Genomic DNA, 27365 nt, shown 5'->3' on the forward strand with positions numbered 1-27365 from the left:
GGTGGTATGAACACTCTTATTTCTTTAAAACTGCTGAAGCCTGCCACAATATATACTAATCTTAGAACAACATCAGGAGCGCAATTCTGACATTTCGAACGCTTCTCAATTTCATATTTAAAATGCACGCTTTTCATACCTCTGTTACAACAAATGAATACCACCGCAGCCAAAGTTATTGAACGTATTATCGCAGCAAACGCACACAAACTCATAGCCGTCGCAAATATAAACCGAAAACATATTAATTGAAACGTGTTTCTTTTCTGCAATTGTAGCTTTTACTGTTATGGTACGGGTAGTTTACGTCCTTGTATACTTATCTGAAGGAAGCCGTGATGGTTTCTATTATTAACTTTGACTAATCGTCACACATCTCTTTAGATTGTAACATCCTAGGCACTAAACAGTTGCACTCGTCTCGTGGTTAGTCGCGGAAAGTGTAATTTACGATCCTACGGAGTGTTTGTTTAATTAATAAACAGTAAAAACCGTAGTAAGCAAAAATGGCTAATCCTGCTCTAAGAGATATGGTAGAAGAAGATGCGGCAGCGTTAGTGTTCCCAAAAGGTATTTCAGCAACGTAGTAGTTTACTGTTTACCATGCGATGAAAAATCAAATTAATTTTTGGTTAGAAGAACTTTGTTTGTGAATATTAGATCGAAATTTGGTACTAGTACCATGTATCTACAGCAAAAATAATTCTCTTGTTGGTTTTCAGCCCCATGAAAAGTTATATTTGTGAACTATACTGCCATAAGTTGTAATTGTTTACACTGGGTTGCTGTGACTGGTATGTTGGAGAGCCCGAGGTCTTACATATCGGGCTGTAAGGCATTTATAATGGTTCATAAAAAAAATCAGCGCCCCGCCCCACCCTTCTTAAAATTTATCACTTACTGGATAATTGGGCTAAAGTTACTTGTTGGACCCTCTGTATGGCACGGACGTAAACATTAGGCATCGCTATCAGTCAGTTGTTACCATAACCAGATTTTCTGCTTTCATATTCGTTTGGTTCGCCAATTCAAGGTAAAATTATCATCTTCCTACCCAACCTAGTCCTCTGGCTGCGCTACAGATTAGTTCGTCCCCCCAACCGTAATTTCAGAAGGGGCCCAATACGTAACTTTAACCAGTTTGTGTTTGGGAGTAGGCACATTAAGTTACCTAGCCAATAGTTTTATTGTTATTAAATCACGTAAGCAAATTCCAGTTTAAACTATTCACAAGTAAATTAGTGCTCTTGTTTCAGACTTAGTTTCCGTATGTGTCCCAAATTATTGTATGTCCATAGTTGAGTTATTGCACTTTAATACATATCATACATGACAAAGGAAGAAAATGAAAACAAAAAATGAGCATACTGACAAACATTCGTGATTTGCAGAGTTCGAGAATGCAGAAACGCTGCTGATCAGCGAGGTGCACATGCTGCTGGAGCACCGGAAGGCACAGAACGAAAGTGCTGAGGAGGAGCAGGAATTCTCAGAGGTGTTTGTCAAGACGCTGGGCTACACCAATCGCTTTCGAAAGTTCAAGAACAAGGACACAATTGCCGCTGTACGTAGGTGAGTTTATATTCTGACAGCTTTTTTCTGTGGTTCCTGTGTCCACAAAGTTTATAAAACAGGGTCAGTGCCATTACTTAGTTGTTAGTGGTACAACTTTGGCACTGTTTGCGAAATGGTGTGGTTGGAATATGTGAAATGTGCTTTATTCATCTCATAACATACACAATTTCAGAACAGATGTCTGATGTACAGGAGACCCGTCAAGCTTACGGTTTGCTTATTTAAAATTTTGTCACACAATAATACTTTGTGGAGAATTTACTTGCTTAAAATTTGTCAGATTTAACGGTATTTACATCTATTAGAACTATCATAAATTTTTATTCCATTTTAGGGATGCAGCTTAAAGTATTGCTTAATCCTTCATGAAATCTTCCACAGGGTAATAGCATCATTTAATTAGAAAATTGTGTAAATTGCTTTTTAAAATATTTATCTTCATATTCATTATGTCACACCCTTTCATTGTGTTGTGAATTTTCATGGCTGTATACTGAGGAGTCTGAGCACACAGTTTTAAGGGATGAGAGGTGGACATGAAGCCAGAATGAGATTTTCACTCTGCAGTGGAGTGTGCGCTGGTATGAAACTTCCTTGCAGATTAAAACTGTGTGCCGGACCAAGACTCAAACTCAGGACCTTTGTCTTTCACTTTGCAGGAGAGCTTCTGCAAAGTTGGGAAGGTAGGAGACGAGGTACTGGCAGAAGTAAAGCTGTGAGGATGGCACATGAGTCGTGCTTGGGTAGCTCAGTTGATAGAGCACTTGCCCGTGAAAGACAAAGGTCCTGAGTTTGAGTCTCGGTCCGGCACACAGTTTTAATCTGCCAGGAAGTTTCAGGTGAGCATGAAGTTTTCTTTATGTCTTGTCATATGAGAGTTTAAAATTATTATTATTATTTTTTTAAAATTAGATCAGCTCCACCTCAGAGATGTATAAAGAGGAGACAGTTAATATTTTTAGGTCTTTAAATAATGGCCGACATGATGCCCTCGGCTGCGCAGAACACATGTTGCGAATGATTCTTTTTTTGAAACTTTAAAATTCGTGTAACTTTCCTGAGTTTTCCCCAAAAATTATGCCATATAGAATAACTGATTCAAAGTAGCTATAATATGCTATTTTCCTGGTGGCCATATCAGTAGCACTCGCTAAAATTTCCATTGCAAATGCAAGGCTGTTTAATTTATTTGCTAGATATTCTATATGGAATTCAAACTCAAAGTTCTGCCTAAGTTTATTCCCAGGAACCTGACCGAGTCAAGTTCTTCCATTTTTTGATTGTTGTGAATGATACATATTTCTTCAGTTTTTGACGGTTTGATTTTAAAACTCATCATGTGGGTTTTAGAGATGTTTAGCCTTAAGCCATTTAGACTGAACCATGTTTCCAGGTTACTTAACGTATTCGTGACACACTGTGGTATATTGTCAGAGTTTTCATTTTCGATTAGGGTAGAAGTATCATCTGCAAACAAAGTTAAATGAGTATTTATATTGAGAGGCATGTCATTTACATAGAACAGGAATAAAATGGGTCCAAGCTGTTCCATTTGATGTGATTACTACCCTTTGTTTCCTCTCAAAGAGATATGATTCAAACCATTTCAAAGCAATACAACAGTGTGTTCGAACAGCTGGTTGCAAGAAGCCGATGAGAGCAAAACAAGCAGATAATGTCTTTTGTAGAAATGAGTTCAAGCATTTGTGTCAAGTTGTAATGTGTGACTTTGTCCGTGAAAAGCACAATTTATTAATTAGAATAGTAGTTTTGAGAAGAAATTCTCCCAGTGATTAGCCGTTGTATGAAAGTAAAATAAAAAAACTCTATTTCTGTAGATACATATATTTCAGTATGTGATAAAACTTATGTTTAGTACATACATTTGGTTGGCTGTTAGAAATAGGAAATGTCACAGATAGGTTTGTGACACCGCATAGTACAGATTAGGACTGTTGTTTGTAAGTTTTCTGACGAATCCTGTGATCCTCGGTTGTCATTTTTTTCCTTTTGTTAGTCCAGTTGTTGATGGCTAGCAAGTGTCCTAAGAACTTTATTTGTACTACCTAAATTGCGATGTGTGACATACATACCCGCATCACTTCTTGATCTGGATTACTATGTGCTTATGATTGTTTTAAAATAATTTTTTGACAGATCTGATAATGTGTTACACCTGAAATACCTAATGTAATAAAGTAGTTCAGCCAGCCTCTGTTGACTGTTAGCAACCTACCAACATTGGTTATAATTTTCTTGTATTTCAACAGGGTTGTAAGCCCCATGCAAGACTTTGTCATATTTAAAATACAGAACATGTGGTTTTAAGAAGATGGTGTCATTGCTCATTCAGCAACGGTTTCACTGGACTCGGTGTGATAGTTTTTCTCTGGATGTGCAATTTCTCAGCACGTTGACATTCCGTGGCCTCTGTGCTCTCCTGACTTCTTCACCCCCCCCCCCCCCCCCACCCTCCCCCCTCCCACACACACACACACACACACACACACACACACACACACACACACACACACACACACACACACACCTGTGTGTCACAGATATGATAAGCGAGTTGGAGTGGCAGTTGCTAAAACAAAGCTGGTATTCATCAGAGCTCACACAAAAAGACATGTGTGTTCAGTATTTGAGACTGAAATGGTTAAAAAAAGACTGAACCTTCTGTCCTCTATCAAATACTTAAGTACATATTGCAGAGTAATCGTGTAGATATAGGGATTTGCAAGTGCATGTTTGTTTTCATGAATTATAATTACTGAATGTGACTTTAAGTGAAATGTTTCCATGTGAACAATTTCTGTTATCAGCTACCAGGAAATTACTCTGAATAATAAAGTTTTAAAGATACACCCCAGTCAAGAAACTGGAGATTTACTACAGACTTAGTATATGTCTTATTTGTGGAAGGAAGAGCAGGAAAAAAATGTTTTGGGTTGCAATATAATAAGAAAAATTATTCCACTGTGCTACATTTCATATCACATGCAGAATGTTGTCTGGGAAGCATTTCCTGAAAGCTACTCAAAGACTGAGAATGCTGTTGAGTAAACTTTCTTTCACAACGCTTCTCAGTTCTGCCTGCCCAACAGCAAAGGACGCGAGTGGGGAATGAACTGCACAGTACAGTGAAGCTGCAGCTTCACTCTAAAGATTTCATCGGTTGACTGAAAACTTGTAGATTGCAATCATCAGATCTCTTAGTAAGTTGCAATGTTGTGTCTTTATTTACAAAGGTGCCCTTGCAGGACTCTATGGAGCTCATTAGAAACAAGTTTGAGGACATAGTAGCATTATTTAAACACGTGCTTACTTCAATACACTTCTTATTTCATGACCAGTATTTTGAACAAGTAGACATTGTCGCCATGGGAAGCCCTCTGTCTCCTGTGGTGGCCAATTATTTTATGGAGGTTTTTGAAGAAAAAGCACTACAGTCAGCCACTCTCAAACCCTCTTGTTTTCTGCAGTATGTGTGTGGTGTGGTGTGGTGTGTGGTCACATGGACTTGATTACCTACGTTTCTTCAGCACCTGAATTTGCTCCATCTGAATAGAAACTTCACACTGGAAGTGGAAAAAGATGGTACTTTACCTTTTCTTGATGTCTTAGTACAAAGGAAAGCAGATGGAATCTTGGGACCCAGCGTCTACTGCAAGCCAACGCATACAGATCTATATCTGCAGGCCACAAGCTGCCATCATCCTGCACAATGGGGTAGTGCCTTATGCACGTTAGTTCATAGAGCACATGTGGTATCTAATGCTGAAAGCTCGTCGAGTGAAATACAACATTTCAAGACAGTGTTCCGAAAAAACGGTTATTCTGAGAGACAGATATGTAATGCATTCAGGCCCAGGCAAGTTCAGTCTATGGAGCAGAATGAAGATACGAAGACACCTACCACTTTGGCTTTTTTGCCGTACTTTGGTGTCATCAAGAATCAGAAGAGTCCTCAGAAGATATGGAATTAAGTGTGTGTTTTTTTTTTTTTTCTTCAACCATTTGCAAAACAGAGAAACCTGTTGGGTTTGGTTAAGGATGACCTTGGCCTGAGGCAATGTGGTGTGAACACGATTCCTTGTCAGTGTGGGGCAGCATATATAGGCCAGACATTCCGCACAGTACAAAAACACTGCGATGAACATCAACGTCATACACACATTTATCAGCCGGAAAAGTCGGCAGTTGCGGAACACTGTCTCGGTACAGGACATTGTATGATGGATGAAAAGACTGAAGTTTTATCCCCGGCATCATCATTTTGGGATTGCGTCATTAAGGAAGCAATACATACCCGTACAGCTGATAATCTCATCAACAAGGATACGGGATTTCAGCTGAGCACAGCCTGGAACCCTGCATTGACTGCTATTAAATCACGACATGAAAGTCAAGATTCTTCAATAACAGGCCCGTTGTAACATTGGTGAGTAACGACTGGCCACACTGTTGGCAAACGCAGTTACAGCGCACGCACAGGAGAGCAGCTCTGTGATTTTCAGCAGAGGGAGTTTGAATGTGGCACCATCTATCTGCAAATCCTTGCACATGCACAATTTCCGCGGCTGCGAATTCTTTGCGCGCGTGTTCAAGTAACGGGGCATCAACGTGCGGATACTGTCAGTTGTACCTAGCCACCAGCAAAGTTGAATCACCTGAAGATGTTGGACAGTTGCTCTGAGGAAATATTGTGGAATTTGCACAACGTGATCCGGTGGAAAACCCATGGAGACTATTTACAAGATGTATTTTGTTGCACGTGGGAATGTGTGATGAATTTCTTAGATCACAGAGCATTTGACTCTCATTCAAAACTTAAGACTTTGAGGACCAACTAATTAAAAAAATTTTGGGTCCAGAAGACTACCTATTTATGCCATTATTTCAGATTTTACAGGCACATTTGTGTTTTATATATCTTGAAGAGTGACACGCACTAAAAGGAAAAAAAAAAAAAAAAGACCAATATTATATCTGAACACACAGCTTTTCTTGTAGCTATACTACATGTATATTAATTTAAATCATTAAATTTTCCCATTTGTGTGTTTGTGCTACCTAACATTGATATTGCCATTGGCTGACTACGTCTCATATCCTATACTCTGAATATCTGCTCTCATTGGCTGCCAAGATCACCTGATGTGAGCTATAACTGGCTGACAAAAATGCAGTGCAATGTAAATTGCAATGCATTGGAAGCTACTGTATTTGGTGGAATTCGTATTTATACTTTTGTAATATGAAAACATGCAATGGACATTTTGCTGTGCATCAAAGGTCTTTTTCAAAGTGCATTTTTTTTTACTGGATTTCCTTTCCTAAAGTGCCGGGAAATTCTACACTAATGTAGAAAACCTTTATCATTCAAAGGTTTGATAAGTTTTGCAGCTCCGGGGGCAAATGTATTGTCACCTAACATGGGAAAAATGTACATTCAGTCAAAAAAGGTGTATTTTTAACTGGGGAAAAGTGGGGAATTTTATTGTCCCTGTTCTGTTGTTGAGGAATTGAACAGTTGGTAGAATGTTCCAACCCTTGTTTCGAGAGACATGGTGATTGTTGGAAACTAGTTTCATGTTCTTGGAAGTGTAGTGTAGCATTCAATAAAAGTTACTTGTCTTGCCATAATAATGTGGAAGTTACTTTTTGAAGTTTACTCATACTATTCATATGATTTGTGTCAGTTTGTGTTACGCCAGTGTGAATATAAACAGTGGAGAGTGATGCATTTACACAGGACTGGGAAATGCACTAGTTTCAGCACATAAAAGTACAATCAGTGTGGACTTCTTTGACTATTACTTGCTGACTGCTTGCATGTTTCAGTCTGCTGGCACAAAAGAAGCTGCACAAATTTGAACTGGCTTCGTTGGCGAACCTGTGTCCGGAGAACCCCGAAGAAGCAAAGTCGCTGATTCCGAGGTAATGGTTCCTGTTATCCAGTATAATAAATGTAAATTTCACAAGTAAGGTGTAATTGGCTAGAATGTATGACACATTATTTTCATTGTGAGATCAGTGGCTGCTCAAGCCAGTGATGGCAGTCATGTGTTAGTGAGGTGTACTTGCTTGTTTGAACGTGTGTGTTTACCTTGTTGAAGACTTTGGCTGAAACCTATAATGAGTAACAGTGTTTTCTTTGTGGCTGTCTGCTACTCAGAGGGTCATCTTTACAGTGAGCAGCTATCTGTAGTTTTCCTAATGTTGTTGATATTCCAACCTGGAATTTCCATTGTTTTGATATTGACAAATAGTATTTAACTGTTCCTTTCAAACGAATAAGACATTTTTTCCTATTCTTTAGTTTGTGACAATGTAATGCACTTTCTGGATAGCCTTCGTACTAATCTAGCAACAGAAGATTAACTGAACCATATAAAAAAGCAGAGTAGCAGCACAGTCTAACACATACAGTCACTACACTTCTGCCCCTCTTTGTTGTAAAGTGTGCCTGCAATACCCGAAGCAGACTGAAGGCTACAGTGCTGATTAAGATACTAGATTAGTGTAAATAGTACAATTTATATTGATTTGTAACATAGTTTTTACAACAGGCAGTGTATGTAGTGCTGTAAAAGTCGCCAATAACTAAAAAACAATACCAAATTTCTCTCAGTTCAATTTCGTGCAGGTGTTGAGAGACAGGAATCGGTACATTACAGGACAGTTTATTTATGACTCTTTTGTAACCTACAGATAATTAATGAAGAATACCATTTACTTTTAAGGACAGAAATAAGGTCAATAAACAGCAGAAGACTTGACTTTTGCATATACCCACTCATCAATGTGAAGTTTTCTCCACTACGCTTGCAGTCAAATCAGTCAGTGTGAAACATAGGAAACCTCTGCGGAATGCAGTACCTACAGTTTTTAATGCCACTGCAGCTGTAACTTGAGGGGGAAACCACACAGACATGACGTGATTATAAAGTGTCACGCAATATAACTGTTTTCCAGCACAGAAGAAACCAGTTTACACAGTTGTTGCTACATCTGAGGCACAAGCAACAGAGTGAGTGGGGCTCAGTGGTTAGTACATTGGACTTGGGTTTAGGATAATGATGATCAGATTTTCTCTAAATCACTTAAAGCAAATGCCTGGGTGGTTCCCTCAAAAGGGCACAGCTGCTTTCCTTTCCCATCCTTCCCTAATTCAAACTTGTGCTCCATCTCTAATGACCTCCATGTTGCCGGGGAGTTAAACACTAGCCTCCTCCTCCACCACAAAGAGCGATGACCTTCAACACTTCTGCTTCTGAAGTTAAAGTAATTATATTTACAAAAATATTCATGTATTAGAAAGTCAAGTGAAGTGTAAGACTGTGTGAATCATTAGAATCTGTACAAAATTGTTACATTCAAGGAAAGTGCCTAGCATCAGAACAGACGACAGAAATGTATGCATCTCGTGTGTGACATGCATGTTTTTCTTGCTTTCAGCTGAGTAAGCTAAAATTATATGCTTATTCACATCACTGAACCAGTGTGTGTCAGCTATTTATATATTTCTTACACAATAATTCACATCTCTTTATCAGTTTGTAATCTGTTAGTAATTAGTAGTAAATAGAAAAACTATTTTGTTAATTTCATAAAAGGAAAAAAAATTAAAAACAAACATGAATCTTATCACTGGTGGCTTTCTTTCCTTGAGAGGCACTAGTGTTGGTCCAGCTGTCTGATGATAAGTTTTCAACAGCAGCAGCGAGTGTCGTGGTAGTATATGTTAGACTGTAGTAGCAGCTTCCTTACTAAATTATTTTGGATAGATAAAAATTATAATCACTAAACAGCAGCAGAGCACATGCATAAAAAGTTTATGATTAGGCAAGCTTTCGGAGCCTGTGGCTCCTTCAGGCAGAAGGATTAAAGGGGAAGGAAGAGGGGTGAAGGAAAAGAACTGGAGAGTTCTAGGAAAAACGGGGTGGATTTCAGAAAAGTCAGACAGAACTGCGGGTCAGGGGAGACTTACATGAAGGGATGAGAAGGAAAGACTGATAGTTGGAAACTACACTGGATGAGAATTGAAAACCTGATAGCTTAAAGGTGGAAGACAAGGTAATGTGCAAGACAGTGATTACTGCTAATCCATTGTGTTGAGTTAATGTAAAAATTGATTGTTTTCATTGTTACTAAATCTTTTAATAATTTGGATATCTGTAAGGAATGGCAAAGTGGTAGATCAAAACATCACAACCACCACACACATCTGTTGGCCTAGCATATTATTTTGCCCATCTTGTGTAACTTTAGAGTGATCTCATCTTAATAAATACTGTACAATTTGCAGATTTTATAACAGCTTCTGCGTTCTCTCTTTTTCTCTGCAGCCTGGAAGGGAGATTTGAAGACGAGGAGCTGCGACAGATCCTGGAAGACATCCAGACGAAGAGGAGCCTCCAGTACTGATGATTGTGCACTGTGCACTGCATGTGTTTGGTGCGTGGCTGCCGGCAACGAGTCGCACATATGTATCGTTGTAGGGGATGATTGTTCTTTTAAGCAAAGTTTTCTGTGTTGTTTATATTCTTTGTTAGGGTTTTTCTGGCATTTGTTTAATCGACTTGTAAGTTATTTTGCCACACAAGTGTGATTTCAGTTATTACTGTCATTCATTGCATTTAAAAAATGGGTCAGCAGAAGTTAGTCTGTATAATTACTCCAACTGACTTCCCTTATTTTGTTACAAAACAGTGAAATAATTGATCAATAAATGAACAGACTACTGGAAACTTAAATTCAAGAATAGAACAGTAGTCACATCAGGATAGTTAGTAATAGAAACACGCAACTTCCGCAGTTTCTCAATTTTTACCTGTATTTAACACATTTGTGATGGCAATGTGATATTGACTGGAATATTGTGTGCATAGAGGAACTTTTATTTTGTAAAAACTGACATTCCAGAAACAAGGGATTGTGCTGCTGCAGCAGTCTTTTTCTTTCCAGTTTCCACACCTGTTATAACTTGCATGATTGAAGAACTGTTTTGTTTATTATAATATGGATCTCAGCATCCACCTGTAACTAATTTCAAAAAGAAAGGAAATATTGGTCAGTCGTCTGTTGTCAGGTGTCCAGATGTGATCAATTTCATTTTTCAGGACAATATTTGAGGAACTGATCTAATAAATAGTGGTAACAACTCACCGAACAGTGGAAGAGTTGAGTTGTTAGTACCTACATAAGAAAGATTGAGAGTTTTTCTAGCTTTCAGATGAATCCTTCCTTGGTGTAAAAGTGCGAGTCCAACCCCCGCCCCCAATATTTTCAACTCCCCCCCCCCCCCCCCCTCTCGCGACACTTGTACTAGTGAGAAAACAGTTTATGAAAAAGAGAAGTTTGTGGACATCAGATATAAATTTGAATGGGAGTGTGTTGAGTCGTAAAACTAGCGTACTACCATAAATAAGTGTAGACTACAGTAGTTTACCTAGCGGCTTTGGTCAGTTAATGTTGCAGCCACCTTACCTTTACATTGGGTGTGTTGCACACTTACAGGCATCACCTCATAATGATCACTGTCTTGATATATGTGATCAGTGTCTCACTAGATTCCCCTAAAAATCGGAAGTTGTGAGCTATCTAGAGGCTGAGTGAGGATCTATATAAAGCGCCAGCTAACCTACAGAACATTTTTGTTCTACGTAGTTACCCTCTTATCTCTTACTTAAGAATAAACAGAACTTGTAACAAAACTGAAATTATGAGTGCTTAATTAACATTTTATTCAAAAATTTTTTGTTTGTAATGTGAAACAGAGAAATGTTGTAGCAGAAATAAAAAAGCAATACAGATTTATCATTTAATGGTAGAAAACAAAATAAAAAAACTGCAAAATAAAACATCAATTTGATACTTCGTCGAGCTTGTATGAAGTGTGTTTCTGCTATTCATAAACAACTGTCACGCTTATCGGTGACAACAAGAAACCCTTACCTTTGATCATACGAAGAACATTCCATTGAGTATAAAATAACAGTGATTGTATAGATTATTTCTGTGTTGGTGCATGTAAACTGTACTTGCATCGAAACTAATTGCTTTGTTTACATAAAACTGCAGAAGTTAAGTGAGCATTTCATCGACACACACTGTTGCACCTATTTTCAATGAAATACAGAAAAAAATTTGAATTGCAGCTGCTTGTCTCCTTTCTTTCCTATTGATCATCTGGATTGTCAATCTGTAATGCAGATAATAAAAGCAAAAATCTTTCTTTACTAACAGTGCATCTGAAAACGTCTCTGCTGCTCCATCAGTTGCAAACAAACTATAAGCCAATCCATTCCCTGATTTGAAAATGGCTGAGTACATGAATAGTTCAATTAATGTCATCAGTTCAATAATATCAACATCTTGTAGATACAATAAGCAATTATCAGTTTATTGTGCTCTAAGCTTACATATTTCCAGATCTATTGCTGGGATGTTTATCTAGAGTATCTTGGTGGGACAATTTGACTTAAAAAAAAACAGTAAGCAGGTTGCATAAGAGATGAAGACGCTTGCACAGGATAGGCTATTGTGGAGAGCTGTATGTATATCCATGTCTATACCTTGCAAGGCATATGATGGTGTGGTGTGTGGGAAGAGTGACTGTCAGTAAAGGTCTATATCAATTCTAATTTCTCCATTTGTTTGCTTCTTTGTGGTCATTTCACAAGGAGGAAGTAATATGTTGTCCAATTCTTTCCAGAACCTATTCTCTCAGGATTTCAGTGATAAACCTCTCCCAAGGTACATAACAGCTCTCTCGTAGAGGCTCCCACTGAAGTTTGTCGAGCTTCTCCATAGTGCTCTCATGCTGACTAAATGACCCCGCGATGGAACAACCCATTTGTTGTTGGAGCCCGTTCATTTCTTCTATTAACCTAAGCTGGTAAGCAATATTCGAGAATCATTTGGAAGCTGCTACTTTTGTGGATGAATTAAATTTCCTTAAAAATCTTCCTACGAATCTCAACCTGACATCAGGATTACCTGTAATTATTTTGTGTGGTTGTACCGCTTTTGGTCACTCTGAATGGTTACTGCAAAGTATTTTATTGAAGTAGTCATTTCCAGAGATTTGTCCCAAAAAGTAAAGTGGATTTCTGTAACGATATTATGAAAAGGATAGTTGCTACTCGCCATATAGCGGAGATACTGAGTTGTAGATAGCCACAACAGAAAGACTGTCAGAAAGTGAGCTTTTGGCCTGCGAGGCCCTCATTGGAAAAACACACACACACTCACACACACACACACACACACACACACACACACACACACACACACACACACCACACACACACGCGCGACCACATTCTGTGACTGTTAGCCCCAAAAGGCAGAGACGTGGTGGTGTGTGTGTGTGTGTGTGTGTGTGTGTGTGTCTGCGACTCACCATCTCTGCTATATGGTGAGTGACAACTATTCAATATTGTTACATTTCATTCTGTATGTCTTCTGTTTATGTGCAGTACATTATATTTATTTATATAATGGAAGGAAACATTCCACGTGGGAAAAATTACATATAAAAACAAAGATGAGGTGACTTACCGAACAAAAGTGCTGGCAGGTCGATAGACACACAAACAAACACAAACATACACACAAAATTCAAGCTTTCGCAACAAACTGTTGCCTCATCAGGAAAGAGGGAAGGAGAGGGGAAGACGAAAGGAAGTGGGTTTTGAAGGAGAGGGTAAGGAGTCATTCCAATCCCGGGAGCGGAAAGACTTACCTTAGGGGGAAAAAAATGACAGGTATACACTCGCACACACGCACATATCCATCCACACATACAGACACAAGCAGACATATTTAAAGACAAAGAGTTTGGGCAGAGATCAAACTCTGCCCAAACTCTTTGTCTTTAAATATGTCTGCTTGTGTGGATGGATATGTGCGTGTGTGCGAGTGTATACCTGTCGTTTTTTTTCCCCCTAAGGTAAGTCTTTCCGCTCCCGGGATTGGAATGACTCCTTACCCTCTCCTTCAAAACCCACTTCCTTTCGTCTTCCCCTCTCCTTCCCTCTTTCCTGATGAGGCAACAGTTTGTTGCGAAAGCTTGAATTTTGTGTGTATGTTTGTGTTTGTTTGTGTGTCTATCGACCTGCCAGCGCTTTTGTTCGGTAAGTCACCTCATCTTTGTTTTTATATAACATTATATTTATTTACATTTAGGGTCAGCTGCCTGTCACTGCACCAGTCATCAGTCCTCTGTACATATTCCTGCAATTGTTGCTGTCTTCTGGCACTGCCACCTTCTTATAGCCAACTGTGCGGGTAGCCATACATGTTAATGCGACTATTTCCGGGATGGGCAGGTATGCCAACCCAGGACTGAATCTGATTGATGATGATCGACAGTGCAGGGTCAATTGCGGGCAGCTTGCATGCAGTTTCCCATATCCCACTACGTGAATACCTGGCTGATTCCCATGTCCTGCCTCAAATACACTGTAAACAAACATTTCAAACATGTGGGCACAGAATTTACTTTATACACAGTAAGACTGGGTGCTTTCATCCTCATGTCGAATAGGAGACTAATAATGTTAGCTGTTCAGTCTCCTTAAATACTTAGTGGCAGCAAAAAGCCTCGTGCATCCTCGAATGTTATCCACTAGCTCATTTGTATATTTTTTTTTTATAGTAATGGTACTGTCATCCTTCTTTGTAGTGCCCCTGACACTACCTTTACATCTGCTGGTTTTGTTTGGTTAAGAGCCATGTATTGACATTTATCTGCAAGGAAGTCCTGAATACATTTACAAATCTGTTCAAATACATATTAAGGCCTATTTTGTTCACAAAATGACATTGTGAAACTGTGTTGGGTGCTTTTCTGAAGCCAGGGAACATGGCATCAACACTGGTGCCTTTGTCTATGAGTGCAGATTGAGGGGTTCTTGGCCTGATAGCGAAAATGACAATTTATGCTTTCAAAGAAATTTCATTTTTCACCATAACCTCCTCTAATATCAATACATTTCATTTTTTGACATAATCTCCTCTAATATCAATACATTTCACCCAGAAGTGTTCCAATGCACTATCCCCTCTCTGTAGTGTTCCTCCGTAAGCACCACAAAGTACCTGCCTCAATGGCTTCTCGACTGTACAAAAAATGCTAACTGGTGCAGAATTTATTCTGCTTCGAGAATAGATGGAAGTCCGAGGCAGCCAAATCTGGGGAATGGGGTGGATTTTCCAGCACTTTATAGTCCAAACCCCTCAATTTCCCCATTGTCAAGACACTTTTGTGGGCTGATACATTGTTCTGATGGAAGATAATATTTTTCTTCTTTAAGCAAGGTCTGTTTTCACAAACACTTATGTTCACTTTCATTAGAAGTTGAGAGTAGTGTTCGCCACTTGTGGTTTTACATTTTTCCAGATAGTCAATCAACAAAATTGCTTTCACATCCGAAAATACTGATGCCATGATCTTTCCTGCTGATGGCACCATCTTTGCCTTCTTTGGATTTGAGAGACAGTCTTCTGTCCACTGCCTGGACTGCTGTTTAACTTTGGATGTGTAACAGTGTATCAATGTGTTTCATCCAGTGTCACATATTGACACAAAAACTCACCTCTGTTTTTCTTAAAATGCGCCAAGCACTTTTTTGAAAGTGTCATGCGAATTCGTTTGTAATCTGTAATGAGCACACACAGTAACTTTAACATACAAATATCTCCAAGAACATTTCTTATCTTGACTAAGCTCTGAAATTATACCCATTGTATGAGCATTGAATGTAAAGCAAAGCCTCCACCTTTGTTAATTGAGGTTGAACGGGAATATTTTAATAAATCAAATGCAGAAATAATCCTTAGAATGTGATCTCTAATTACCAATATTCACTTTTCCACATAATCAACAGCCAATTGGATACATTTCTGCCAACGATGAACAAGTTTTCTGAAGACGTCACGGAATAAGTCGACACACTGTTTCGGCAACCAGTCTCACAGTTCTCTGAACGTCTTCATCAGAAGCATACTGATGTCCCCGCAGATCGTCTTTCATTATCGGGAACAGATGGAAGTCAGTCGGTGCTAAATCTGGACTGTATGGAGGATGCTGTACGGTGGTGAGATTCAGTGTGGTGGCACATGAGAAGTGTGTGATTTGGCATTGTCATGCTGCAGAAAAACATTTCCCTTTTCCTTTTGGACCCTCGTTAGCCATTGTTTCAGTGTTCACAGCGTTGTGATGTAACGCTCTGAATTTATTGTTGTTCCATGATCAAAGAACATTGATAACACCATCTGCGTGCCAGAACACAGTGACCATGATTTTTCCAACATTTTGTCTCCTGTCACAATTGAATGGAGAAAGGCGTTTTCATCCTCTTAATTCTAGAGGAGTTCCTGGCAAATTTCAAGTCTGTGCGCTTTCGTTTCAGGAGTCAGCATCCGGGGTTCCCATCGTGCACAGATCTTCCAATAGTCAAGCAAAGCAATAATGTGACCCACACGTTCTTGTGAAATGCCGATTGTGCTTGCAGTTCCTCTCTGAGTGATATGACGATCATCCTGAATCAGTATGTCAACATTTTACTTGTGAAACTCGGTGGTTCATCTCCTTTGGGTTGACACCTTCTGCTGTCAATAATTCAATGACTGCACGTTGCTTAAATAACATTGACAGCCTGTGCAGGGTTCCATACTAAACACTGTAACAACACAACCGTTCAGTGCTAAGGCTTCCCGCCAACTGGAGCTGTAGAGAAGAGGCTACAGAACAAGCCAGTACCTGCTGCGTATCAATGCTGCCAAACGTTGCAGAGTTATGAAGGTGGAGGCATTACTTTTGTCAATCGTCTTAGTTCAATAGGACTTGGCAGAAGTCACAGCACAATATTGTAATGACCTTCTAATGCTTTCTTTTTAGGCTTTTGCTGCACGAGTAAGTAAAATAACATTGTCCTTTCTGACACTCAGGATTTTCGTGTTTCAATTTTAGACCTTTTGGCGCTTTCCTATGCGCCTTATTAATGCACAAAGCATTGCCATTACAAAACTGCTTTTGGCTGGCAAATTTGGAATTACTTTTGTGAGATCCCAATTTTTTTAGTTGTTTATAATTTTTTAACAATGGTGGTCTCTTGTTGCATAACCTGCTTTACATGTTAATCATGCAAAGGATAAAATTTTGGCATCAGAAGCAATATTCCCCCAGTTATTCTGTTGCTTTCATTAACATTGTCCATGAAATATCAACACCAACACTGTTCCATATTTTCTGAAAGTTATGATTTTATATATATATATATAATGGAAGGAAACATTCCACGTGGGAAAAATTATATATAAAAACAAAGATGAGGTGACTTACCGAACAAAAGCGCTGGCAGGTCGATAGATACACAAACAAACACAAACATACACACAAAATTCAAGCTTTCGCAACATATGTCTGCTTGTGTCTGTATGTGTGGATGGATATGTGCGTGTGTGCTAGTGTATACCTGTCCTTTTTTCCCCCTAAGGTAAGTCTTTCCGCTCCCGGGATTGGAATGAGTCCTTACCCTCTCCCTTAAAACCCACTTCCTTTCGTCTTCCCCTCTCCTTCCCTCTTTCCTGATGAGGCAACAGTTTGTTGCGAAAGCTTGAATTTTGTGTGTATGTTCGTGTTTGTTTGTGTGTCTATCGACCTGCCAGCGCTTTTGTTCGGTAAGTCACCTCATCTTTGTAAGCGCTGGCAGGTCGATAGATACACAAACAAACACGAACATACACACAAAATTCAAGCTTTCGCAACAAACTGTTGCCTCATCAGGAAAGAGGGAAGGAGAGGGGAAGACGAAAGGAAGTGGGTTTTAAGGGAGAGGGTAAGGAGTCATTCCAATCCCGGGAGCGGAAAGACTTACCTTAGGGGGAAAAAAGGACAGGTATACACTCGCACACACGCACATATCCATCCACACATACAGACACAAGCAGACATATATATATGCTGATGTGATGTAATTTATTGGCTGCACAAAGTAATAAAATTAAGGTGATAAAAAAATTATATATATATAATATATATATATATGTAATTTATTGGCTGCACAAAGTAATAAAATTAAGGTGATAAAAAAATTATATATATATATAATTTTTTTATCACCTTAATTTTATTACTTTGTGCAGCCAATAAATTACATCACATCAGCATTTATTTTGCTTCCTGAAGTTAAAATCGGAAGTCTCATTTTCTAATCTTAATTCTCTGAGCATCATCCAACTTAATTCGACTCCATTCATTCCCTTTGTTTTACTTTTTGGATACTCGGCTAATAACCTCTTTTCGAGACACTAACTGTTCCATTCCACTGATCTTCCAGTTCCTTTGCCGGCTCTGGCAGAATTACAGTGTCATTGGTAAGTGTCAGTGTTTTTATTTCATGTTTGTGAATTTTAATTGTAATATGTACTCTGTTTCCTTTCCTTTAATGTCCAGTGTGAAAATTTAATAGCCTGCAGGATTGGCCTCAACCACAATCCACTCTCTTCTCTACTACTACTTCCCTTTGATAGCATTCAGCTACAGTCTGGTATCTGCAGTAGATGTACATAACATTTCTGCATCTTCATACATACTCTGCACACCACCATACAGTGTATGGCTGAGGTTACCATGTACCACTAGTAGTTATTTCTGTCCCTGTTCCACTTGTAAACAGAGCAAGGAAAAACAACTGTTTATAAGCCTCTGTACAAGCCCTAATTTCTCTCGTCTTATTTTCGTAGTCATGGGAAATGTACATTGCTTGCAATAGAATTTATCTGCAGTCAGCCTGAAATACTGGAGCTTTAAATTTCCACAATAGTGCCTCTCAAAAAGTGTTGTCTTTCCTTCCAGGGATTCCCATTTAAGTTCATGAAGCATATCTGTAACACCTGAATGTTGATCAGACCTCCCGGTAACAAACCTAGCAGTATGCCTCTCAATTGCTTCGATACCTTTCTTTAATCTGATGTTGTAGGGTTCCCAAATACTCAAGAAGCTTTAAAGAATGTATTGCACCAGCATTCTATATCACATTTCTTTTATACTTTGAGCTAAACATTTTCCTAACAATACAAAGTTGAGCATTCACCTTCCTGACTATCAACTTAACATACTTATTCTAATTTCATTCACTTTTCAATGTCAGGCCTACATATTTAATTGATGTGACACTATCATGCGGCACATTACTAATGCCATATACAAATGTTACGGATTGTTTTTCCTACTCATCTGCATTGAACACTACCTTTCCAATGCCCAACGGATTCCAAACCAGCCACCTTCTTAGTTGCCATGACCAACTACATCCTCAACCAGAATTACTTCTCCTTTGAAGACATTATCTACAAACAAACCAGGGGTACTGCTATGAGCACCCGCGTGGCACCATCCTATGCCAACATATTCACGGGCCATCTAGAGAAATCCTTCCTAAACACCCAGAATCCCAAACCCCTCAACTGGTTCAGATTCACTGATGCCATCTTCGTGATCTCGGTCAAGGGCAAGGACATCCTGTCCATATTCCTCAAGAACCGCAACAGCTTCTCCCCATTTACTTCACCTGGTCCTACCCAGCCCATCAAACCACCTTCCTCGATGTTGACCTCCACCTCAAAGATTGCTATACCAGTATCTCTGTCCACATAAAATCTACCAACCACCAGCAATACCTCCATTTCGGCTGCTGCACCCGTTCCGTAACAAGAAGTGCCTTCCATACAGCCCAGCTACCCATAGCTGTCACATCTATAATGACGAGCAGTCCCTCTCAAAATAGACCGAGGGTCTCACTGAGGCCTTTACAGATCGTAATTACCCTCCCAACCTTGCACAAAAACAGATCTTCCTTGCATTATCTTTCTAGTCACCTGACAACTCCCAAAACCCCCACCATCCAGTCACATTGGAGCATTCCCCTCATGTTCGGTACCACCCAGGACTGGAGCAACTGAATACATTCTCTGCCGTGGTTTCAGGTACCTCTTGTCGTGTACTAAAATGAGAAATGTCCTGCCCACTATCCTTCCCACTCCTCCCACAGTGATATTCTGCTGCCCACTGAATCTACACAATATCCTCGTCTATCTCTACTTAAGCTCTGCTCCCAAAACCTTGCCTCACGGCTCACATCCCTGTAATAGACCTGTCCCATACATCCTCCCACCATCACTACTCCAGTCTTTTCACAAACAGCACCTATCCCATACCTGTGAAACCTGCCATGTGATCTACAAGCTAAGCTGCAACCACTGTGCTGCATTCTACATGTGCATGACAACCAACAAGCTGTCTGTCCACATGAGTAGCCACTGACAAACTGTGGTCAAGAAACAATTGGACCACACTGTCGCTGTGCACTCCACCCAACACAGCATCGTTCATTTCAATGACTGCTTCACTACCTGTGTCATCTGGATCCTTCCTACCAACACAAGCTTTTCTGAATTGTGCAGGTGGGAACCCTGCAATATATCGTACATTCCCATAATCCTCCTGATCCCAACGTTTGTTAGTCATTGTCTTTACCCATCTAGTCCATCCCTGTTCTGCCCTGCGTCTAACCTCCTGATTGCACCTATACCCGGGCTGGGAAACATGTCACTTGACAGCTCACGTGTAGTTGGCTATACTGTGATTGCGAGGTTGCAATAGCTGCCATCCCATACGCCCACAACTCTGAAGTATGTTTTGTAAATGTAAGCTACAATTGCTGTTTATACATAAGTACAGTGAAGTACATTTTTCTAACAATGGTGAGAACGATGACCGAGACTCAGCGTTTGATAGTATATGAAACTGGGAAATAAACACCCAAAGTTTATGACAGTATCTATGAAAAGTTGTTCCAAATAGTTACCATAATAGCTGCCTGTAAAACATCGTATAATAATGTAATCCTAAGCATACCAAAGAACACACTATCCACACTCATAGAGAGAAATAAAGCAAAACGTGCATAGCCTACTCAATTGCAGAGAGACAGAATTAATTCTGTATACATTTACACTCACCAATTTACGATGTCAGTAGCACAATTCCATCCAGTTCTCCTTCACTACCACCAGAATCGGTGCTAAAACCGTTGTCATCATCATCATCATCATCATCAAGAGAAATCATTAATTGTTCATTTTCATTTATAATCACGTCTATAGCCTGTGCTTCTCTTATGGGTTTAAACTTGGTCTACTTTCTTCCTCCATGAGGTAGCGTCTACAGTAGCAAGACCCTCGTGTAGCAACCTTTCCACTTCTGTTACAGTAAAAGTCTTGTTGTTACTTCTAATGTACACCTGGACATCACTTCAGACCAATTCAATTGGATTAAAATGGCAGTGATACGGCGGTAGCCTAATTACCAATTGACCCTGTTCACTTGCAATTTCATCCGCAACGTATTTAGATGTCACAGGCTTATTTTGTTTCACGAGCAAGTGTAACAACAGCTTTGTCATGCTCACGTCCGCAGCAATGTCTCTCTCCTGCAGCCACTGCACCATAGTTTCTTTACGATCACGGTGATAGGAGTTTTGTCTAAAATCGCAGAATGGTACGCTGCATTGTCCATCACAAACACTGTTGGAACCCTAAACTGGAGCAACAAATTTTTAAACCACTGCAGAAACCGCAGGTGGTCCATATCCTAACGATAGTTACTGGTTTTTCTTGATCGAAAAACTAAAAGTCCTTCAGGCACAAAGCTGTTTGAAGATCCTGCATGGGCCATAGTTAATCTGGATCCTCTTCCTGTTGGCTGATGACCGCTGTTATTCGGAGTATCATCTGTCCAGCGTTTCTCAACTGATCCTCCAGCATTGACCCACGTTTCGTCTAACTGTATGAATAAGTGTATGTCTGTCCTACAATTTTATGTTAGAAAATGGTACGAGCTGCAATAACGTAAACTTTTTCGAGTAACAGATTTCGTCCATGTAACATTTTAGAACGGAGGCCCATACTTTTTAACACCATCTTAAGTGATGTTTCCCCCCCTGAGAAAAGTTCACTTTCTTTTAAAGAAATTAGCAACTTCGCTATTGTGGGGTATTCTTTCCTTCTGTAATATCCATAAATGTGCAGGATGAGGCTTTCCAGGGGTACTTAAAAACACACTGCTTTTATCACAGGGGCTTTCTTCCACACTGTTTACTTCAGTGTTTTGTAAGTCTTGAAGTAGCACCCCTTCCTGTATAACCGTTCTTTGAACGAGTCCTAGAGTTTTCAAAGGTGGGAATTGACATATGCCCATGAACAGAAAGAAATTGTTTTTCTTGCTCGTAAAACTCACCCGTCCACTGTCGCAATTCCAAACCCTGACTAGTTAATGGCACTCCACAGCGCAATGGACTGTCGTTTGGTGACCGACATCGTTTTGGTGACACTGTTTCATACTAACATCCTATGTTTACGCGGAAGCTGGCAACGTGGTAGTGTCGACGCAGGAACCGGCTTTTGTTTGGTCCTGTTATTGGTTCGGAAGACGCAGCGCCTCGCGTTCCTCACTTGTTTGCCAGTTATATTGCCAACTTTATGGCGTTTGGGAAGTGATCTTGAAGTGACATATCTCAGCGGCCCGGGTATAGCTGCCCCTCTCTCCACCTTAGCCCTGCACATTCGCAGCAGCACTTTGCTGCCCCCACTCGTACCCTGCTATCCCTCCCCCTCCTCACTCCAGCCTCCTCCTTACCCTCACCTGGTTGCTTCTTTCATAATGCCCTTCTGCTCACAGTCTGGCTCCAACTGCCAGAGACTGTGGTCATGTGTCTGAGTTGTGTTCGCACGAGTGTATGCATGTGTGTGTTGTGTAATTTTGACAAAGGCCTTATTGGCTGAAAGCTAATCGTGTGCAGTCTTTTTGTTGTGCCTTTCTGCAACTCGGCATCTTTGCTATATGGTGAGGAGCAACTACCCTTTTTATTATATTGTTACTCTGCATTAACTTACATTTTTCTACATTAGAGCAAGCTGCCATTTCTCATCTTGTATACCCCTACTTTCACCCAATGACAGCAGGTTCCTGTACATCACAGTGTCACCTGCAAACATCTGTAAATTGCTGTTTACTTTGTCTGTCAGATCACCTATATGTGTAGAAAATAATAGTGATCCTACCACAGTTTCATGAGGCACTCTGGATGATACACTTGTCTCTGACGAACGCTCGCCATCGAGGACAGCGTACTGGGTTCTATTACTTATGAAGTCTTCAGACCACTCACATACTTGCGATGCATATTCCATATGGTCATACCTTCATTAAGTCTGCAATGCTTCCCAGAAATCTACAAATATGAACTCTGTCTGTTGCTCTTCATCTGTAGTTCACAGTATATCACGTGAATAAAGGGCAAACTGAATTTTGTATGAGCAATGCTTTCTTAAACCCTGTTGATTTGTGAAAAGAAGCTTTTCTGTTTCAAGGAAATTAATTTTATTCAAACTCATAATGTGTTCAAGAATTCTGCAGCAAACTGATTTTAAAGATACTGGTCTGAAACAGGTCATGGAGGCCCCAACAGTACTGACCGACACCTGTGTCATGCTTGGTTTATAGGCATCACTGGATGCAAATATGGAGGGGCATATGGTCAGCACACCACTCTCCCAGCAGTTGTCAATTTTTGGCAGCCAAAGCCGCTACTTCTCAACCAAGCAGCTCCACAATTGGCCTCCCAAAGTTGAGTGTACCCCACTTGCAAACAGCACTTATTGAACCTGGAGTGTCACCCATCCAAGTGATCTGACGGGAACTGGACCACTGCACAAGGCCATTGACTGGTCTGTTCTTTTATCTTTCTTATATATAGGGGTCACCTGTGCTTTCTTCCTGTCATTTGGGACTTTTCTGTGGGTGAGTGATTTGCAATAAATGCAAGCTAAGTGATGGGCCAGTGCCGCAGAGCACTGTCTGTAAAACTGAATTGGGATTCCGTGTGAAATTCTTTCAGTTGCTTCTCTATGCCAAGGATGCCTATTTCTGTCCTCAATGCAGGAGTCTGTTCGACAGTCAAATGACGGTGTGTTTGTATGATACCCTTGTGTGAATGATTTCTTAAATGTGAGATTTAAAACTTTGTGGTTCCTTTTGCTGTCTTCTGTTGCCACCCTAGACTGGACAGTGAGTGACTGTATACAGGGTGTTACAAAAAGGTGCGGCCAAACTTTCAGGAAACATTCCTCACACACAAATAAAGAAAAGATGTTATGTGGACATGCGTCCGGAAACACTTAATTTCCATGTTAGAGCTCATTTTAGTTTCGTCAGTATGTACTGTACTTCCTCGATTCACCGCCAGTTGGCCCAATTGAAGGAAGGTAATGTTGACTTCTGTGCTTGTGTTGAAATGCGACTCATTGCTCTACAGTACTAGCATCAAGCACATCAGTATGTAGCATCAACAGGTTAGTGTTCATCACAAATGTGGTTTTGCAGTCAGTGCAATGTTTACAAATACGGAGTTGGCAGATGCCCATTTGATGTATGGATTAGCATGGGGCAATAGCCGTGGTGCGGTACGTTTGTATAGAGACAGATTTCCAGAACGAAGGTGTCCCGACAGGAAAACGTTTGAAGCAATTGATCGGCGTCTTAGGGAGCACGGAACATTCCAGCCTATGACTTGCGACTGGGGAAGACCTAGAACGACAAGGCCATCTGCAATGGACGAGGCAATTCTTCGTGCAGTTGACAATAACCCTAATGTCAGCGTCAGAGAAGTTGCTCCTGTACAAGGTAACGTTGGCCACGTCACTGTATGGAGAGTGCTACGGGAGAACCAGTTGTTTCCGTACCGTGTACAGCGTGTGCAGGCACTATCAGCAGCTGATTGGCCTCCACGGGTACACTTCTGCAAATGGTTCATCCAACAATGTGTCAATCCTCATTTCAGTGCAAATGTTCTCTTTACGGATGAGGCTTCATTCCAACGTGATCAAATTGTAAATTTTCACAATCAACATGTGTGGGCTGACGAGAATCCGCTCGCAATTGTGCAATCACGTCATCAACACAGATTTTCTGTGAACGTTTGGGCAGGCATTGTCGGTGATGTCTTGATTGGGCCCCATGTTCTTCCACCTACGCTCAATGGAGCACGTTATCATGATTTCATATGGGATACTCTACCTGTGCTGCTAGAACATGTGCCTTTACAAGTACGGCACAACATGTGGTTCCTGCACGATGGAGCTCCTGCACATTTCAGTTGAAGTGTTCGAACGCTTCTCAACAACAGATTCGGTGACGGATGGATTGGTAGAGGCGGACCAATTCCATGGCCTCCACGCTCTCCTGACCTCAACCCTCTTGACGTTCATTTATGGGGGCATTTGAAAGCTCTTTTCTACGCAACCCCGGTACCAAATGTAGAGACTCTTCATGCTCGTATTGTGGACGGCTGTGATACAATACGCCATTCTCCAGGGCTGCATCAGCACATCAGGGATTCCATGCGACGGAGGGTGGATGCATGTATCCTCGTTAACGGAGGACATTTTGAACATTTCCTGTAACAAAGTGTTTGAAGTCATAACAAAGTGTTTGAAGTCACGCTGGTACGTTCTGTTGCTGTGTGTTTCCATTCCATGATTAATGTGATTTGAAGAGAAGTAATAATATGAGCTCTAACATGGAAAGTAAGCGTTTCCGGACACATGTCCACATAACATATTTTCTTTCTTTGTGTGTGAGGAATGTTTCCTGAAAGTTTGGCCGTACCTTTTTGTAACACCCTGTATAAACCATCAACCCACATAGTGATTTTATGTAAGACTAGATTTTTCTCAGGTTCTCAACAAGATCTTTTGCTGAGGTACAATGATGGAGGTTGTACACTTTGTGTGTTCACTTTCTTATACAAGCACGAATTTCTAGTAACTTGATGACATCTGCGTGTTCTTTCTTGAAATCAGAATGCAACAGTCTGTTTCCTCAACATTTTCCAATTTACAGTCAGTCTAAACTTTGCCCACACTTCTGCTTCCTTGCTCCTTGTACTGTATTCCTGCTACCTTAAGAATTTGTGTACATTCCACTAACTATTGTCAGAAGCATTTCTCTAAATCTACAAATGCATGTTCCTACATGTCTCTGAAACCCAAACTGATCTCCCCCAAAGTCAGCTTCTACCATTCTTTAGATTCTTCAGTAAATAAATGTTAGTATTTTGCAACCATTACTTATTAAATGGATAGTTCGTTAAAGTTCACATGTGTCGGCACTTCCATACTTTGCAGCTGTTTTTATTACATTCTTCTTGAGGCCTAAATGTATTTCGCCTGTCTCGCATATCTTACAGGGTCTCAGTAATTCTGAGGGAGTATTGTCCACTCCAGGGGATTTGTTTATGTTCTGTTAAATTATTCTTACAGTGTCATATCTACTATCTCATTTTCATCTAGTTCTTCTTTAGTTGCTTTTCATACAAGTTCTTAACATTCATACAGGTTGTTCTCTTTCCTCCAGGAGATTTCTTGAATTTCCCTGTAAACTGCATGTATCCTTCCCATAATTGTGCATTATTCTCCAGCATTGAGTTTCCCCTATAACCATCAGTGTTTTGGTGTTTCGCACTTTGCCAAGTTTATTTTTTTGTACATTTGTATTTTTTTTTCTCCTTAATTCACCTTCTTCATTTTTATATTCTCTCTCTTCATCAGTTGAATTCAATGTGAGGTCCTATCGAAAAGTAAAAGTAACTGGAATTTTTTAATTGCACAAGTTTTATATATCTGATTTTCAAATTGTGTTTATCTTGTTGGTACTTACGTTCCTGATGTATGTTTGCCTTTTCAACTGTTTTGATTATTTATTTTGTTGTTAACAAAGTAAATGTTATACGTGTTTTTGAGTATTTGTCAAAATTTTACTTTAAAAAAAGATGGATTAAAGAATGTGCATTAAATTTTGATTGAAAAATGGAGTTGAAGTGCAGCACTGCATTCAAAATTTTGACTGTGGGTTTTGGCAGATCTCCCGTGAATAAAACAAGAGTTTGAGTAGCGTAAACATATCAAAGAGGGTCAAGAAGACATAAAAAAATAACGACCCCCGTATGCTATAGAACATCAATTACCAATGACAATGTGGAATAAGTGAAGTAATGGGTCTGGAAAATTGCAAAATCATCATTGGAGATGATGCTGATGATGTCGGCATTCCTTTGGCTCATGCCAAGCAATTTTTTCAGATCTTTAATCATGAAACATGCAGCAGAAAAGTTTGTTCTGAAATTTCAACCAAAAATGTCATTACATTCGCTCAGGAACTACTGAATGAAGACGAGAACAATCCAGAACTTTTAAAGAATGTTATAACAAGTGACAAAACATAGGTATACAAGAATGACATCGATACCACGGTCCAGTTGTCCCAATGGAAACTGCCTGAACAGCCACGACTAAAAAAAAAAAAATGTTACGTTCGATCACATGTGAATGTTCTTGTCATTACCTACATATCTACAATTTCACTTTCATTCCCCAGTTCATAAACAGCAAACTGTGGCGAGAGTCCACATCCGCATCTGCAAATCTCTTACAGTCTAGTTCTGAAATCTCTGTCTTGCCATTATATAATCAGGCCGAAAGCTTCCAGTGTCATCAGGTCTCTTTCATGAATACAAACTTCTTATGTTATCCTTAAAGAAAATACGATGATTAAATTATGCTCTGTGCAGAATTCTACTAGGCAGCCTCCTCTTTAATTCCTTTCCTCCAGTCCATATTCTTGTGCTATTTTTCCTCCCTCCCTTTTCCTACTA

At 39.9% G+C, this 27365-nt stretch overlaps 1 protein-coding gene across 1 annotated transcript; it reads left to right on the plus strand.

Moving 5' to 3' along the window:
* Window positions 1-401: 401 nt before the first annotated feature.
* On the plus strand, window positions 402-10532 carry LOC124554080 (DNA-directed RNA polymerase II subunit Rpb4). The gene is made up of 4 exons (XM_047128129.1): window positions 402-570; window positions 1392-1572; window positions 7426-7521; window positions 9933-10532. The coding sequence occupies exons 1-4, from the start codon at window positions 507-509 to the stop codon at window positions 10009-10011; spliced, it is 420 nt and encodes a 139-aa protein (XP_046984085.1). The 5' UTR covers window positions 402-506; the 3' UTR covers window positions 10012-10532.
* The last annotated feature ends 16833 nt before the right edge of the window (window positions 10533-27365 follow it).

The sequence above is a fragment of the Schistocerca americana genome, chromosome 11 (assembly GCF_021461395.2).
Source record: "Schistocerca americana isolate TAMUIC-IGC-003095 chromosome 11, iqSchAmer2.1, whole genome shotgun sequence".
In the NCBI taxonomy this organism is placed as follows: Eukaryota; Metazoa; Arthropoda; class Insecta; order Orthoptera; family Acrididae; genus Schistocerca; species Schistocerca americana.